The 15,126-nt window shown below is 44.8% G+C and overlaps 1 protein-coding gene across 5 annotated transcripts in view; it reads right to left on the reverse strand.

Annotated features, from left to right (window-relative positions):
* Positions 1–8,087: 8,087 nt before the first annotated feature.
* PNPLA3 (patatin like phospholipase domain containing 3) overlaps positions 8,088–15,126 on the reverse strand; it is a 41,725-nt gene continuing 34,686 nt past the window's right edge. For 4 of the 5 annotated variants that reach the window (XM_027854314.1, XM_027854313.1, XM_027854312.1 and 1 more), the window contains 3 exons: positions 13,438–13,570; positions 9,036–9,140; positions 8,088–8,663 (listed from right to left, as the gene is read on the reverse strand). In XM_027854314.1, coding sequence (XP_027710115.1) covers positions 9,059–9,140; positions 13,438–13,570 — 215 coding nt within the window. In that variant the 3' untranslated portion in view covers positions 8,088–8,663; positions 9,036–9,058. The remainder of the gene's footprint in view (positions 8,664–9,035; positions 9,141–13,437; positions 13,571–15,126) is intronic. The other variant, XM_027854311.1, reaches the window with a different exon arrangement.

Genomic DNA, 15,126 nt, shown 5'->3' on the forward strand with positions numbered 1-15,126 from the left:
CGCGGCGGCTCCTCGGCTGCGGCCTCTGCTCAGAGCGGCGCGCGCAGCCCAGGACTAGGCCCGCTGGCGGCGGCCATGACACTAACCCTGACCCCGCCCCCGACGCCGGCGCCGCCAGCGCCCATTGGCCCGCGGCGCCGTGCCCGGAAGTCCTCGCGGAAGCCTGAGCTATACGCATGCGCAAGCTCCCGGAAGACGAGGAGGGGCTGGCGCGGTGGCCGACGGGAGAAGGCCGAAGGGCGCCGGGCGAAGGGCGCCGGGCAGGAAGCGGTCGAGGTCGAGCCGGAGTGGGGCGGGTCTAGAGGGCGGGGCCGGTCTAGAGGGCGGGGCCGGGGCGGGGCCGGGGCGGGGCAGCTTCGGCCTTGAGGCTCGGGTTCCTGTGTGGACTGAAGAGGGAACCGAGGCGGAGACTGAGGCACCGCGAGGGCACGTGACTTAGGGTCCCAAATGTAGCCCGCCCCTTCCCCCCCCCGAGGGAGTCACGTGGTTTGCGACCCTTCGCAGCGCCCTCATTTTATAAATGGCAAAAGTCGGGGGAGGGGGAGGGGAGAGAGCGCTAACGGCGCTAGCCGTGGTTGGGATTTGAACTCAACTCCTCGGACTCCCGCGTTCAGAGCTATGGAGTTGAGCAGGCCCTGGGTTCTGGGTTCTGGGTTCCTAGCGCCTAGGTTCATCTTCACAGAAACCTCATAGGAGGTAGGGGCCGTTATCCCCATTTTACAGATGAGGACACTGAGGCAGACAGAAATCTGAGGCTGGATTTGAACCGAGGTCTTCCAGCCTCCAGGCCCAGCACTCCATCCACTGAGCCACCCAGCAGCCTTCTAGGCAAAGGGGGTTAAGTGGCTCGCCCACGATCACACATCTAGTGAGTGTCCAGTCTGAATTTGAACTCAGGTCTTCCAGACTCCAGTCCCATCACTCTATCCACCGAACCACCCAACTGCCTACTTCACTTGATGGGGATCCTTTGCCAAGTCCCTTTTCCTTGCCTCACTGCCTCTGAGGGCCTCAGTTTCCCCTCCTGTAAATCACAACTTTTCCTTTCCCTTGCATGTTATCACAGGACTTCTCTCTTGACACTGGATGGATCCCGGGAGAGAACATGGGCCCTCATTCTTCCTGTCTTCAGTTTCCTCACTTGTGAAAAGAGGGAATCGGGACTGATCTCCAGGCCTGAAGTCTCTTCTGATTGCTTAGTGGCAGCCACTTAAATGAGAAAGCAGAGAAGAAACTCTCTGCTATGCCGGGCAGCTCAAAAGCCTGGGCCTGAGACAGAGTCTCAGGGTAGGGAGGAAAAATCATGAATGGCGTCCCGCTGGTGCCAATAGTGAATGATCTCTTGTCCTTGGCTTGAAAACCAGCCTCTCAGGCCCAGTTAGCTTTGGTGATAAGTCGAGATCTTAGGCTTGGACTTCGATTATGAAACTGGAATGTCTTCTAGCTTGAATCCAAGACCCGATGCTTACCGGGTCACATCCATTTGAATTCCAAGAAAAATGACAATAAGTTCACAAAATGCCATCAGGACAGAGGGTGCTGATAAAGCAATTTAAATGTAACCACAATTTAGACTCCCATTAGTCACTTAGTTGGAACGTTTTCTTGTTCTCCCAAGACTTTTTACTTAAAATTCTTTCAAAATCAGCTTCCATGACAGAGCTAAATCCTTTCCAAAGGATGAACCCAGCAGGATGTTTTGCAGACTGGAATTAGCTATCTTAAATGAAGATTTTGCTCACATGTATTGAGTACCCAGCACGTGCTCTATATTCTAGGGGATAAAAAAGAATCCTCTCAAATGAAATAACACGTGAGCCTTGAAGCACCCCGTACACACTGGCTGTTATTATTATACCACTAGGCCGTGACTCTAGTCTTCAAAGATCTTGGGAAGATGAGAGACAGAGCTGTGGAATTCGGAATGTTAGAGTCACCAGGGACTCTACATATAACGTAATCCATCCTCTTCATTTTGCATGTGAGACTGAGGCCCAGAAAGAGATGGGGTGATCCACCCAGGCTTGGGCAGTCACAGCGGAGCTGGGATGAGACCTGTAAACACGGTATTTAAGCGGAAGTCTAGGACAGCCATAGAGGAGCAAATGACAAGGCAGATGTTAATTGGGGAGGCTTTGGAAGGATGAAAAGATCATTCCCAGTCAGGGAAGCCTTCACTCAAAGCAATGTGGAAGAATGCCTAGGATTTGGAGCCAAGGGAATGTAAAGCCTTGGAAGCCCTGGCCGGAGGAGCAAGGCTGGTGGAAGGGCTGAGGCACTGGGGACTCCCTTACTTTCCTTCCTGCCAGGTAGAGGCCAAGTACTGCCTCCTCCAGGAGGCCTTTCAGGCTTTTGTGCTTTCCACCTCTTGAAACTACCTTGCATCACTTGGTAGATTCTTTGTGTTTCTCTGCATCTCCCCAGTAAAACGTAAGCTTCTTGAGGGTAATGCCCATCTCACTGGGTTTGGTGGTTGGGTCTTCGGACACTTGGAGAATAACACTTTGCACAAAGTAGGCACATAACAAATCTTTTAATGGTTGAAATGAAAGTTTGGGTGAGAGAGGTTAGACCTATAAATAGATTGAAAACTTGGCTTTTTAGAATGACTCGTTCTGAGCCAGAACAACATCATTCGGGGCTTACATTACAGCAATGTAACTGGAAAGAAGTGGAGAGAGGAGAAGATAGTCCAGTGGAGAGAGGAGAAGATAGTCCAGTGGAGAGAGGAGAAGATAGTCCAGTGGAAAGAGCACCAAATTTGTGGTTGCTGGACCTGAGTGTGAATTTAGCTTCAGCCCTTTCCTACCAATGTGGCCATGGGATTGTCACTTAACCTTCTTCTGCCTTGGGTTCACTCTCTATAAAATGAAGGCAGTGCACAAGGTGGCCTCTGAGGGACCTTTTGGCTCCATTTTAAGGATTCTATGAAAAAATGAAGGTGTCTGGATCTCTGAGGACAAATGACCAACCATCGTTAATATAGCTCATCACAGCCTGGGGACCCAGGACACCAGGCTTCAGTGCTCATCTCTGCTTCTCACTCTGGGCAGGTCATTTAATTTATTTGGGTCATCTAAGAAAATAGTGGGTTAGACCACTCCTGGGGTTCCTTTTAATCTATTTATCTGTTAGACCTGATGGGCCTGGTAACAGACAGTGTCCCTTGACCAGCCTAACAGAGATTAGAGAAGCCTCTCATCAGAAAGGCCATAGAGGCGAGAATGTTTGGGTCACAGCACTTCTCAGGTCATATATAGAAGAGCTATTGGAGGAGGAGTTAGTTCCCCCACCCCACCCCAGGAAATTAGACTTGAGTGAAATCTGTGTTATACCTTATGCTACCAAACTGTAAGAAACAGGAGGGTAGAAATTGTATCTTCTCTATCCCCTCAACAGCCTAGTTATGGGGATCTACACACAATAAGCACTTAATAAACATAAGAATTCATGATTTTAAAATGCCTGGACTCCAGTCTCTCTAGATTCTGAATCGAGGGTCTAGAAGATAACATTAACAAAATTAAATAGGTGACATTATCCAAGAGGAGAAAGCAGTGTGTGCAGAGAATCTCACAGTGGTGATCAGATAGTGCATTGATGTATCTCACAGACAAGCCACCGTCTCTGAGGGCAAGACCCTTTTGGGAATCTCCCAAAGTATCCCTGAGTAGCCATCATATAGATGGAAAACAAGGAGGTTGGAGGGGCCCAAGGAAAGTTTCAGCAGCTGAAAAAGTTGGTATTATCCTAGACTGTCTTCTTAAACAGACTCGGTAGCACCTGCATTTTGAACATTGCCACGGACGTGTCAGATTCTGCCCCAGAATTTAACACTGTGGCGACTTGTAGTTTCTTGTGAGAAGAATTTCTGGCAAGAAGAGTACCAACCATCTTGCCAACCAGCGTGGAGGAGTGTTGTGGGCTGGTGGGATGCTGTGCGGGTCCAGTCCCTGGGCATCCTGCTCCCCTATCTCTTCTGGGATCATAAAAGGTTGTTGCTGTGGATGATGGTGATTGAAAGCTCGGGGGCTAAGAATTGTTGAGCATCCTGGTGAGACTGTGAAATGGCTAAAGGAAGTGGGTGTGGCCAAAAGCCTGGATCTCAATGAGGATGGAGAACTTTCTACTCCTGACCCACCTTCCCTTCAGGGAGAAGCCTATTCCTTCCCCACCACAGGTAACAGTTTGCTTGCAAATGATTTGTTCCTCAATTGCTTGTTGTCACTATAACTTAGGAATCTGTTTCCCCGTTATATAAACCAAAAAAATCAGGTGACTGCCTAATCTTGGGTGAATTATGGTGGGGAGAGATTTGATAGAGGGAGTTTCCTTTGCCTTTTAAGAAACAAAGACACATTTTCCCCCCTTGGGATCAGAGAGACAGAGCACGCATGAAGCAATAAGAAAAGGCCTCCGGGAGAAAGTGGCACTTGGCCTAGCTGCTAGGCCTTCTCTAGGTAGACAAGAGGAAGGAGGACATTTCAGTCTCAAAGATTAACCTGTGGGAAGACCCAGAGATAGGATGTCATGGATTAGCAACCAGCAAGAGTGTGGTTGGAATAGAGTGTGCCTGAAGAGGCCCAGTTAAGGAGGTGAAAGGCTTTAAAGGCCAAACAGAGGAGGTTGTGTTTATCCTGGAAGTAAAAGAGGGCTGGTTGAGTTTCTGAAGCAGGGAAGTAAGAGGATACCAAAATGGCTGCTGTCTAGCAGATTAACTATTAGAATTATATGTGAACTCAAAGTACTTTGACTCTTAGTGAGGATCTGTGGGGCGTTCTGTGGAGTAAAGTGCCAGGAACCATGGTACCTATGGCTATGAGAGGCCTTTGGGCTGCTTTCCTGGGTCTTACTTCTGTTCCAGACAGACCAAGTATCAGTGACTTTGGAATTCTGTCTTATAAAACAACCTTGTATGAGTTTAATTTGAATAGTTGTAGTCATCAGTCAGACTTAGCAAGGGCCAGGAACTGTACTAAGTGCTAGGGATACAAAAAAAGGCCAAAAAACTGGGCTCTGCCTGCCCTCAGGGAGTTGCCATACTAATACTCTTGTCTTGTGAAATTAAAATATGAAAACTATGAAGACCTGATCACCACTTCTAGGCTCCACACAAAGGAAATTATATCCTCATTTTATGTTCTCCAAATAGATAAGAAAAAAATCCAGTAAGCCTATGATCTGAGCAAATTGAGATGTAAGTGATTCCAGCATATTTTACAATTTATGATTTGTGGACTCATCTCAATGAACTAAGTCTTGGCCACATTCTTCCAGGGCTGGGGAAGAGTTACAGGCGCTTCCACAAATCAGGCAAAAAGTCACCAGAAAAGGACAATTTAGGGAACTGTGTAAGTGATTTAGAAACATGACTAGAATCTCTGTAACAGCTGCCAACTAGGCACAGCCAGGTGGCACAATGGATACAGACCAGGGCCTGGAGGCAGGAAGGCTCATCTTCTGAGTTCAAATCCAACTTCAGACACTTACTAGCTCCATGACCCTGGGCAAGTACCTTCACCCTGTTTGCCTCAGTTTCCTCATCTATAAAATGAGCTGGAGAAGGAAATGGCAAACCACTCCCGTATCTTTGCCAAGAAAACCCCAAATGGGGATCACGGAGAGTCAGACACGACTGATAAACAACAACATCAATAACCATGGAAATGCTGACTGAGCTGGACATTCTGAAGGGACCATTTCCCTGGCCTGAAATTGACAGCTGATGGGCTCTGGCTCTCGTGTATGGTTACAGCCTCATTGGGACTGAGTGAATGGAGAGGGTGTGGGAAGAGGTTTGGAGGGCCACCATTTCTTTTGGCTGCTTTCTCCCTCTTTGAAAGCCATTAACACGATCGTGAACCTCAGCTATCACCTGTTTATAGGACATGGAGGCTTCTGAATCAGATGACCTGGGTTTGAATTCTTGGTCAAGGATTCCCCTTATGCATGCAAAATGAGAGGATTGACTAACTCATCTCAAAGAGCCCTTCTAATTATAAATCTATGATGCTCTAAGTGACTCCATTGAAAATAAGTTCTTCTGAAAAATCATTAATAATGATCCTTACAATATTTAAATTTAATCTTATTTTAGAGACAAGATAGGCCTTGGGCCTTAGTATCCTTATTGCTGAGTCATTTTTCAGTTGAGTTAGACTCTTCATGACCCCATTTGGGGTTTTCTTGGCAAAGATACTTAAATGGTTTACCATTTCCTTCTCAAGGTCATTTTACAGCTGAGGAAACTGAGGCAAACAGGGGGAGGTGACTTGCTCAGGGTCACATGGCTAGTAAATGTCTGAAGCCAGATTTGAACTCAGGCCTTCCTGATTCCAGGCCCAGGGCTGTATCCACTGCGCCACTCAGCTGCCCTCTTTTGATGCTAAAACAAAAAGGAACCCTCTTTCTTTTCAAATACTCCTATAACCTATCCTAGGCAGTGGAAGTGAACAGTTGACTTCACTAGATATCCTAAAGGGTGTAGCACAATATTCAACACCATATAAGAACATCCAGGTATTTTCTGCCCACTGCATCCAGGGCCATCTCCAGCAGTCCTGATCTATGTCCTACCGCAGGGCTCCAGAGGAGGAAGTGAGGCTGGTGACTTTGCGCAGCCCTCCGTCCCTTAAGTCCAATTCACTCGCATGTCATGGCATCACCTCTCTGATATCATTGGTCCTCTCTGAGAATGAAGGACAAACAACGGCCCTCAAGGAGATGTCAGTCTAACACATAAACATCACTTATCCTGAGACAGTGAGGTACTCTGCTGAGGACATGGGTTCAGATCCTGCTGCTTGTGCTTACCACCCGTGTAACCTAAGCCAGGCAATCTCCCCATGTCTCTTTTCTCTAATGGGAAGATGGCTTGGAGGCCTCTGAGACATCTTCCAGCTGTATGGATGTCGAGGAGCCTTGTTCTTTTCCAGGGTTCATTTTCTTCATCTGTAAGATGAGGATGGTAGCCGTAGAGGCTCTCTACAGCCTATAGGGGATCCATCTGAAATCTTACAGTCATATTTATTTCTGAAATAAAAGGCACATGGTAATGCAGTAAAATGGCCAAATTTACAGTATACCTGTTCTTAAACCCTAGCTCACATAGTACTCTGGGCAATACCGTTTTTCTCTCCTGCACTTTGGTTCCCACTGTCTCCTAGCCTCCCTACTCAGATTCTGAGCTCCATGGGGCCAGGCACTGTCTCTCGGTTGTCTTTGTATCTTTGATCCCACCTGTGACATAGAAGTTGATTCATCAGGGATTATTAGGGTGAAATAAAATAAGTCGTAATGTTGAAATAAGTGTCATGATAACGCAACCACATGGGCAGAGGTGACTGACCTATAAGATGCCAGGAAAATAAAGCTGGAAGAGCCTGCAGACTGACTGAAGCTCAGGGATAGCTGAGCAGAGTCAGCTCCACACCTGCCATGTTAAGAAGGGGGATTTCAAAGGTGTGGGAAAACGGGGCTCTTGGAGAAGGGGCCCATGCCACCAGGATTAAGAACCTGCTTATCAGAGATGGCTTAAACTTACTAACATTGATGCAAATAAAACTATTAGACTTTTTAAAAAACTTTTTTTTTCAAACTTGCAGACATTAATGCACATAAATACAGGCCACACAAACATTAAAAGACCTTATATCTTTCTGAATCTCTTTCCTTTTATCAAGCATTTTACTGAAGTGGTCAAAGTTCCTCCAAAAGAGAGATGAAAATATTCTCTGTGCCAAATGATCCCACATAGCCAGTGAGATGGTTGCCTGCTGGGTCAATGGCCTTTTCCTTTTCTGAGGCATCATTCCCTAACCTGTTTACCTAACCAACTCAAACACTTGACTTAGGAAAGGAAGAGCAGTAATATTTTGTTTCCTTTAAAATTGACTAAAAATTTTTCTTTATCTATTTTACATTTTTTATAAAAGTAAATCGGAGGGGGCAGCTAGGTGGCACAGTGGATAGAGCACCTGCCCTGAAGTCAGGAGGACCTGAGTTCAAATCCGGCCTCAGACCAAACACTTGACACTTACTAGCTGTGTGACCCCGGGCAAATCACTTAACCCCAATTGCCTAAAAAAAAAAAAAAGATAAATTGGAAGATTCAGTACAGAAGCCACAATTCTGTACAGTTATAGTGTCTAGTGGGTCATTATAAACCCAAGTTTGAAAAGTAACTCTCAAATTATATAAAGGATTTTATATTCTTAGAAATAGTGTTCTAAATTTCTCTTCTAAAGTGACTTTTAAATTGCTTTCTTATTGGAGAAGAGATGTTAGAATTTTCTTCTACCCAGGCATTTTATCATTTGAGAAAACACGAGGTTGGATTTTAAGATGGAGTATCTTTCATTGCTAGCTTCGGCCTCCATGGCACATGAAACTGAAGGGCCCTCACTGAGCCTGTCTTCCAGATGTGTAGAAAAGCTGAGAGCTTCTAAGCAAGGCCAGGTTGCTCGAGACAGGCGAACTGGCGGCTTCTTCCTAAAGACGGGCTTTGGTTCCTGAAAAGTAAAAAGAACTCCTTGTCTTCTTAGATTGTAACAGGAAGGAATATCTGGGGTAAAATCACTTGGATTTGGATTCTGGAAGCAGAGGTTCATCTCCAGTCTCCACAGCTACTTGAGCAGCCTTGGAAAAGGCCTTCATTTCCTCACCTGTCAAATGAAAGGCTTAGAGTAAATCAGGGAGTCTTAACTTTTTTGGTGTCATAGATCCCTTTGGCAGTCTGCTGGAGCCTGTGGACCCCTCTCAGAATCCTATTTTTAAGTGCATAAAATAAAATAAAATGCTTAGGTTTACCAGGAAAGCCAATGACGCTGAAATAGTTATCAAAATATTTAAAAACAAAATCATGGACCCCAGGTCGAGGACCCCTGAACTTGATCTCTACGGTCCCTTCTCACTCAAAATCCCATATACCTACTATATCATCCTGTATACACTGGCCATCCAATAAATGTTACCTGAAAGAGTAATGGGGCTTCCTGTCTTGAATACATGCATATCCAGCTAAATAATCTACTTACTTGGATACTAGAAGGAGATACTCTCATGCTAGACGGAAGATTTTATAAGCAGCCCACTGCAACCATTCGAGGTCATCGGGCATATCTGGAAACCATCTCACTAGCCTGGGAGGAGAAAACAAGCACACTCACTATTTCAGCATAAAGATAAACACTTCTGAGTATCAGGGCTGGGCCCAGGAAAGGGCTGGCAGCTTTGGGTAAGGCACAAGGAACGCTTCGGAAGATTAGCATCAAATGCTCCCATTTTAGAACTACAAGACTGCTCTCATTGGCATGCCAGTATTTATTTTGTGTTGACTCGTATACATCATCATGAAGACTTCAGGCCTCTGGGGAACACACTCCACATGTTGGGTGATGGTACCCCAGTGCCTTGTCCAGAGTCTGGTGGTCAACGGGATTGACATCAGTGGGTCTGGATCAAGTGTCCCAGGTGTTTTTAATAGAGGACTATAGCTAAATTTGAGACCATGGAAGGTGAATTTGAGATTTGATATCAAAAAGGCTTAGGGGAAATTGGGGAAAAAAATTCAGTAAAGATGAGAGTTTCAATGGGACTTTAAAAAAAGAGTTTGTCTTACTTCATGCTATGTCATCAAAAAGGATGCGACTCAGAAAGATTGTGTCCTATGTAAATTCTGATATAAATGGAAAGACATTACAAACACATACTTGATCAGCTATTAACTTATGGTTAATCACTAATAGATGTGAGGAAGGTTAGGTGGTGGTTTTAGTTTTGTTTTGTTTTTTATAGATCATGGAACATGTGACCCTAACATTGTATTTTAGTCACATACAAGAAGGCTTTCTCCATAGAAAACCAAGCTGTCATGCTCTGAAGTTGTTTAGAAAAATCAAAGACTTCAAGTATCAATCAATAAGCATTAATTCAGTTTCTACTATATTAGATGTTGGGGATACAAAGAGGGTGCTAGCCCAGGAGCTAGACACCTGAGGCTCTTGTCCTACTATATGCTGCTCACTTTGTCTGTGATCCTGACTTAACTTCTCTGATTCTCACTTCTATTTTTTTTTGCTTTTTAAAGAAACTTATATTGATGCTCTTTCCTTATTCACAACATCATTGTTACTTCCCAACAATTCTCCCCCACCAGTAGTAAGAAATAAGTTCAGCCAAGTGAAGCCAAGTAACACATTGGACATGTTTGAATGGCTCCTTCTCCACCTACCACCCCCCACTTCTTTACCTGTGGGCAGAAGGAGCACTTTGCCATCATGTTCTGGGAAGAACTCACCTCTTGACTCTCATCTAACAATACCTGACCTACCCAGTTCACAGGATTGGAGGAAATGCTTTGGAAACTTCAAAGAGCTATGCAAAAGTTAGATAACATCATTAATAATGCTTCATATTTTGCAGTTAAGAAACCATTCATCAAGAGAACAATTTATACAATAACACCATAAAAATAGACAACATAGAAAGACTTAAGAACCTCGATCAACACAATGGCTAGTGACGATTCTAAAGATAGGTAGCTGGCTATATCCCGACAGAGGGTGTGGATTCGAGGTGCAGAAGATTGGCAAAGATGACAGAAGATAGAAATAGTTAGTCTTGGAGAGAGGAAATCTTGTGGAAAACAGACACTCAGATGCACTTGTGAATTGGCACAGCCGTTTTGGAAAACAATTTGGAATTGTGCCTATCAAGTCTCTACCCTTTGACCCAGAGATTCTACTAGTAGGCATATACCCCAAGGCAGTCATTGATGAAAAAAAAAAGCCCCATATTTATTGCAGCAGTTTTTGTGGTAATAAAGAACTGGAAACAAAGTAGATGCCCATCAGTTAGAGAACGGTTAAAAAATGGCACAAGAATATAAGTGAAATATTACTGTACTGTAAGAAGTAATGAGGCATTCAGAGAAACATGGAAAAGCTTAAGTGAACTGATGATGAAGTGAAGCCGGCAGAACCAAGAAAACGATGCCTAAGCAATGAAAATGGAAAGAACAGCCACAGGACAGAATGAAGGCTACAAAATGACCAGCAAGCTTGACCCTAAGGAAGAGCTAGGAGAAGATTTGCCCACCTGGCTCTGGCATGATGTGATATACATTGCATGTGCTGTCAGGTGTGTTCAGTGCATGTATTAATTTTGCTGATTCTTTTTCTCCAAATTCTCTGTTCTATAGAATGGCTCTTGGAGGGGTGGAAAAGGGATAAGGAGGGGAATTTGAGCTATACAAAAACAATCAATAAAGAAATTTCAAGAGAGATTAATAACTTCGGAGATGACAGTTTCACTTGTTTTGAAAGCCAGATTGCAAAGGGCTGAGGACTGAGTAGGAGGACAGGAAGGGAAAGCAACAAGTTCGGGCAGGCTTTTTTTTTAAGGAGTTGGCCAAGAAAACAAGGAGAGATATAAGATGCTAGCTTGAGGGGATGGTAGTGTTTAGTAAAATTAGTTTTGGGTTTTTTGTTTTGTCTTGTTTTGTTTTGTTTTTTAACATAGGAGAGATTTGAGCATGTTTGAAAACAATTGATGGGGAGAGATGGAATGTTTGAGAGAGAGATGATGCCTGGGCATGCAATCTGCTAGAGGAGATGGGGAGGGATGGGTTCAAAGGCACATGTAGGGGGTTGGCCCTGGCAGTGGGAGTTAATAGATTTTAAGATAAAAAGAGGAGGGAGCTCAATTTTCTCAGCCAAGTAAGAAGCAAGGTCCTCAGCTGAGAGAGAAAAGAGAGAGGTATGAGAGGATGGAGGAGAGAAGAGAAGGCCCAGAATAACTTCTGAGGGAATGAATCAGTTAGGGAGGAATAAAGAGATTGTCTTGTTGCCTTGAGGGCCTTGCTGAGATTACAGAACATGAATTTATATCACACCCAGTGAGCATAGTTCTGTGTTTTCCTTTGATAGCCCTTGAGTAGGGGCAGAGGTGGCAGGTGGTGAGAGTCATTCACGGCCCGGGGTTTGGCAAGAGATGAGGCATAGTGATAGGGATTTGAGAAATGATGGCGATATGGAGTCAAATTGGCTAACTGACTACAGGGTGGAGATTGGAAAGGAGGAAAGTGAAATCAGAGCAGAGGTGGTGGCTTAAGAGAGTACTGCGGGGATGAGAGTGAAGAATAAGGTTAGGAAAGGTGAGATGGAATGAAAGGAAATAATGACCAAATAGAAGCATGCCAGAGTTTTTGACGAAGGAAGTAGGAAACACTGATGAGATCTGGGGCATTGCCATCCCTGGGTGTGGCTGAGGTGGAAGGAAGGAGGTTTGCGAAGGCTGAGGAATGGGGAGGTCAGGGAGCATCAATGTGCATGCATACAGGCAGGTGTTGGCAAGGAAAGGAGACAGGGGGTAGAGTGCTTCACTCTCCAGAAAAGAGGGGGATGAGTTGGGGACTGGCACACGGCAACCAAAGTGAGCTGACAGGGTGGCCAATTTTGATACTGCGTCAGGAGAGGTTGCTGAGAGATGGAGACAGAGGGGTGATCAGTAAACTTCCTATTCCGGCATCCCCTCCAAGTTCAGTGTGTGGTTTTTGTTTTATGTAGTTGGGGTGGGGGAGAGGGAGGGAGGGGGAGAAAAGAAGTTACCACCAGAGTGTTGGAGAGGATGGCCAGAATGCCATATTGTTGGGGGAGGTCAGGGCTCAGTGAGGGTAATGTACACATGTTGTCAGTAATTGGTTTTGGGTTTTGTTTTGTTTTTTTTGTCTTTGTATCTCAGTCCTGGCACCTAGTAGGTTCTTAATCAATGTTTATTGGATTGAATTGATTTCAGGGTGGTATAATGACAAAACCCACTGGCCCAGAAACTGGCACTAGGTAGGCCTTGGCCAAAGCCAGGCCTCACTTTCCTTATCTGCAAAATGGAATTGCATTACCTTTTTTTTTTTTTCCATTTAAAAATTTTTTTTCCATTAAAAATCTATTTTATCTCTGTCCCACCTCCCTCCTACATACCCACTGGAATAAAAGGAAACCCTTGTAACAAATACGAATAGTCAAGCAAAACAAATTCTCGTATTGGCCAATGTCAAAAAAATGTATCTTATTCTGCACCTTGAGTCTGTCAACTCTCTGTTAGGAGAACTGTATCATCTCCGAGGTCCTTCCCAACCCTGAAGATTTCTAGGATTTCATAAAAGGAGACTTCTAAAGATGTAGCTGATAAAAGTTAATTCCATTAAATAAATTTTGAAGGGATAAAATTTTAAAGAAAGACTCATCTCTCTCTACTGAATTACCTTAAGGTGATTTAAAGCATTATTCATTGTGCAACTTTGGAGCTACATGTGACCAGGACACAGTTTTGAGGACAGGAAGGCAGCTTTAACGGAAGCTCCTCCTCCGAATAAAAGTCTTTGGAAGCAAAATAAAGGAAAGACTCATTGTCATTCTTAACTCCTGGAAGAAGGCTCACCTTTGCACGACAAAAACCACAGATTCCACAGGCAGCGTACATGGGAGCATCACGTAGGACATTATCCGAACAGGTAAGCAGTTGAGGATCTTGGCCAAGTATCCACCCTTTTCTTTCATTGCTTTTTGCAGAGCTGAAAAATAAAAATATTTACTATGTAGTCAGATTTCTGGCTCTGACCCTGCCTCATAGCATTTCCTCGGGCAAGTCATATGACTTCTGCTACTCTCTTTTCTCTATGCAAAGTTAGGGAGGTTGGACCGGATTCAGTGCTTGAGGTTGGGGAAGGAATAAAGTTTACATACATCTGGGTCCTTTCCTTAAGACTCAAGAGGAGTATGTGCCACACACACAGGTACCTATACTACAAGATAACACACGGTCGAATGGACTGAGTGCAAAACAGGAGGTTTGGGGGAGATTAAGGCAGGGGTCACGAAGCGGGTGGTACTGAGCTGCACTTTAAAGGAGGGGTAAGAGAAAAGGGAGGAGGAGGACATTCCAAGTACTTTGTGCATAAGTATAGTGGTCCCTAGAAGAGTGATGGGAATATAGTAGGTACTTAATAAGTGTTCTGAGATAAGGCTTGGAACAAAGACCCTAAATGTCAGACCAAGGGGGTTGACACCCAGGCTCTCAAGAAGAACACTACAACAAGGGGCAGAACCTAGTGGTCTCAGTATCAGTGGGACAAGGAATCAACAAAATTCTGATTCTCCAAGAGTGTAAAAGCCGAGGTACTACAGGGCACCACATTTTCTGTTTTAGGATTTGTTCATTCCAGCCCCTACTGCCTTAATATGACCTGTGCATAAATGGGCACCCAGGAGTCCTGTTCTTATCACCTTCCCAGGTAGCTCCTAAAGAACCTGCAAGCGGGCAGTTGGCCAAGCTGTATGTCACCAATGCCAGTATTTTCAGAGCCAAGCCTTTTCACGAGGACCACCTCCTTTAATGAAGCCCTTTCTGCCCCCTTAGCAAGAAAGGATCTTTTCCTCCCATGAGCTTACACAGCACCCTGTACGTGAAACATGAAACCTTTCTGCCTTGTATGACGATGATGATGTGTGTGTCTTCCACTCTCCTCCATCGCCCACCCCCAATCATGCTTTGTAGCCCCACAGTGTTCAGCTCTGGCTGTGTGCTGCCCAAAGCAGATGCTCAGGAAGTATCATCACACTAGACTGCTGTGTAATCTCGTAAGCAGAACTATGAGCTGCATCAGCAGTGTCTTTTTCAAGCACAAGGCCCATGGTCATTCTCCAAAAAGTAACACCATTTGATTTAATCCTTTTGAAGCAAGTACTGTATGAATCTGCTAAATGAATGTATTTGGTCCACAAGAGATGCCTAAGTAGTTTAAAGACCAAAAGTGGAGGAAAGGACACTCTGAGATTCCTAGACACCTTAAAAATGGCAAGACTTAGAGAAGAACTGCGGACCAAGCCCGTTGGAAACTTGGAAGGCAACAAGAAGGCTTTCTACACAGAAACATCTGCAAACCAAGGGCCGCTGAGGGTCGCCATTACCCAGACCACCATGAACAAAGATTCCTCGACTCAGGACAAAGAGGGATGGACTGTCAGTCACTGGGATAAATTCTGAGTAAGCCATTCCCCCATCCTGTCCTGCCCTTTACTCCTGTGTGTCCCATACCTAGAATGGCTTCATATTTCACAACCTGACCAG

Source organism: Vombatus ursinus, unplaced genomic scaffold (genome assembly GCF_900497805.2).
Source record: "Vombatus ursinus unplaced genomic scaffold, bare-nosed wombat genome assembly UNPS02010394.1, whole genome shotgun sequence".
In the NCBI taxonomy this organism is placed as follows: Eukaryota; Metazoa; Chordata; class Mammalia; order Diprotodontia; family Vombatidae; genus Vombatus; species Vombatus ursinus.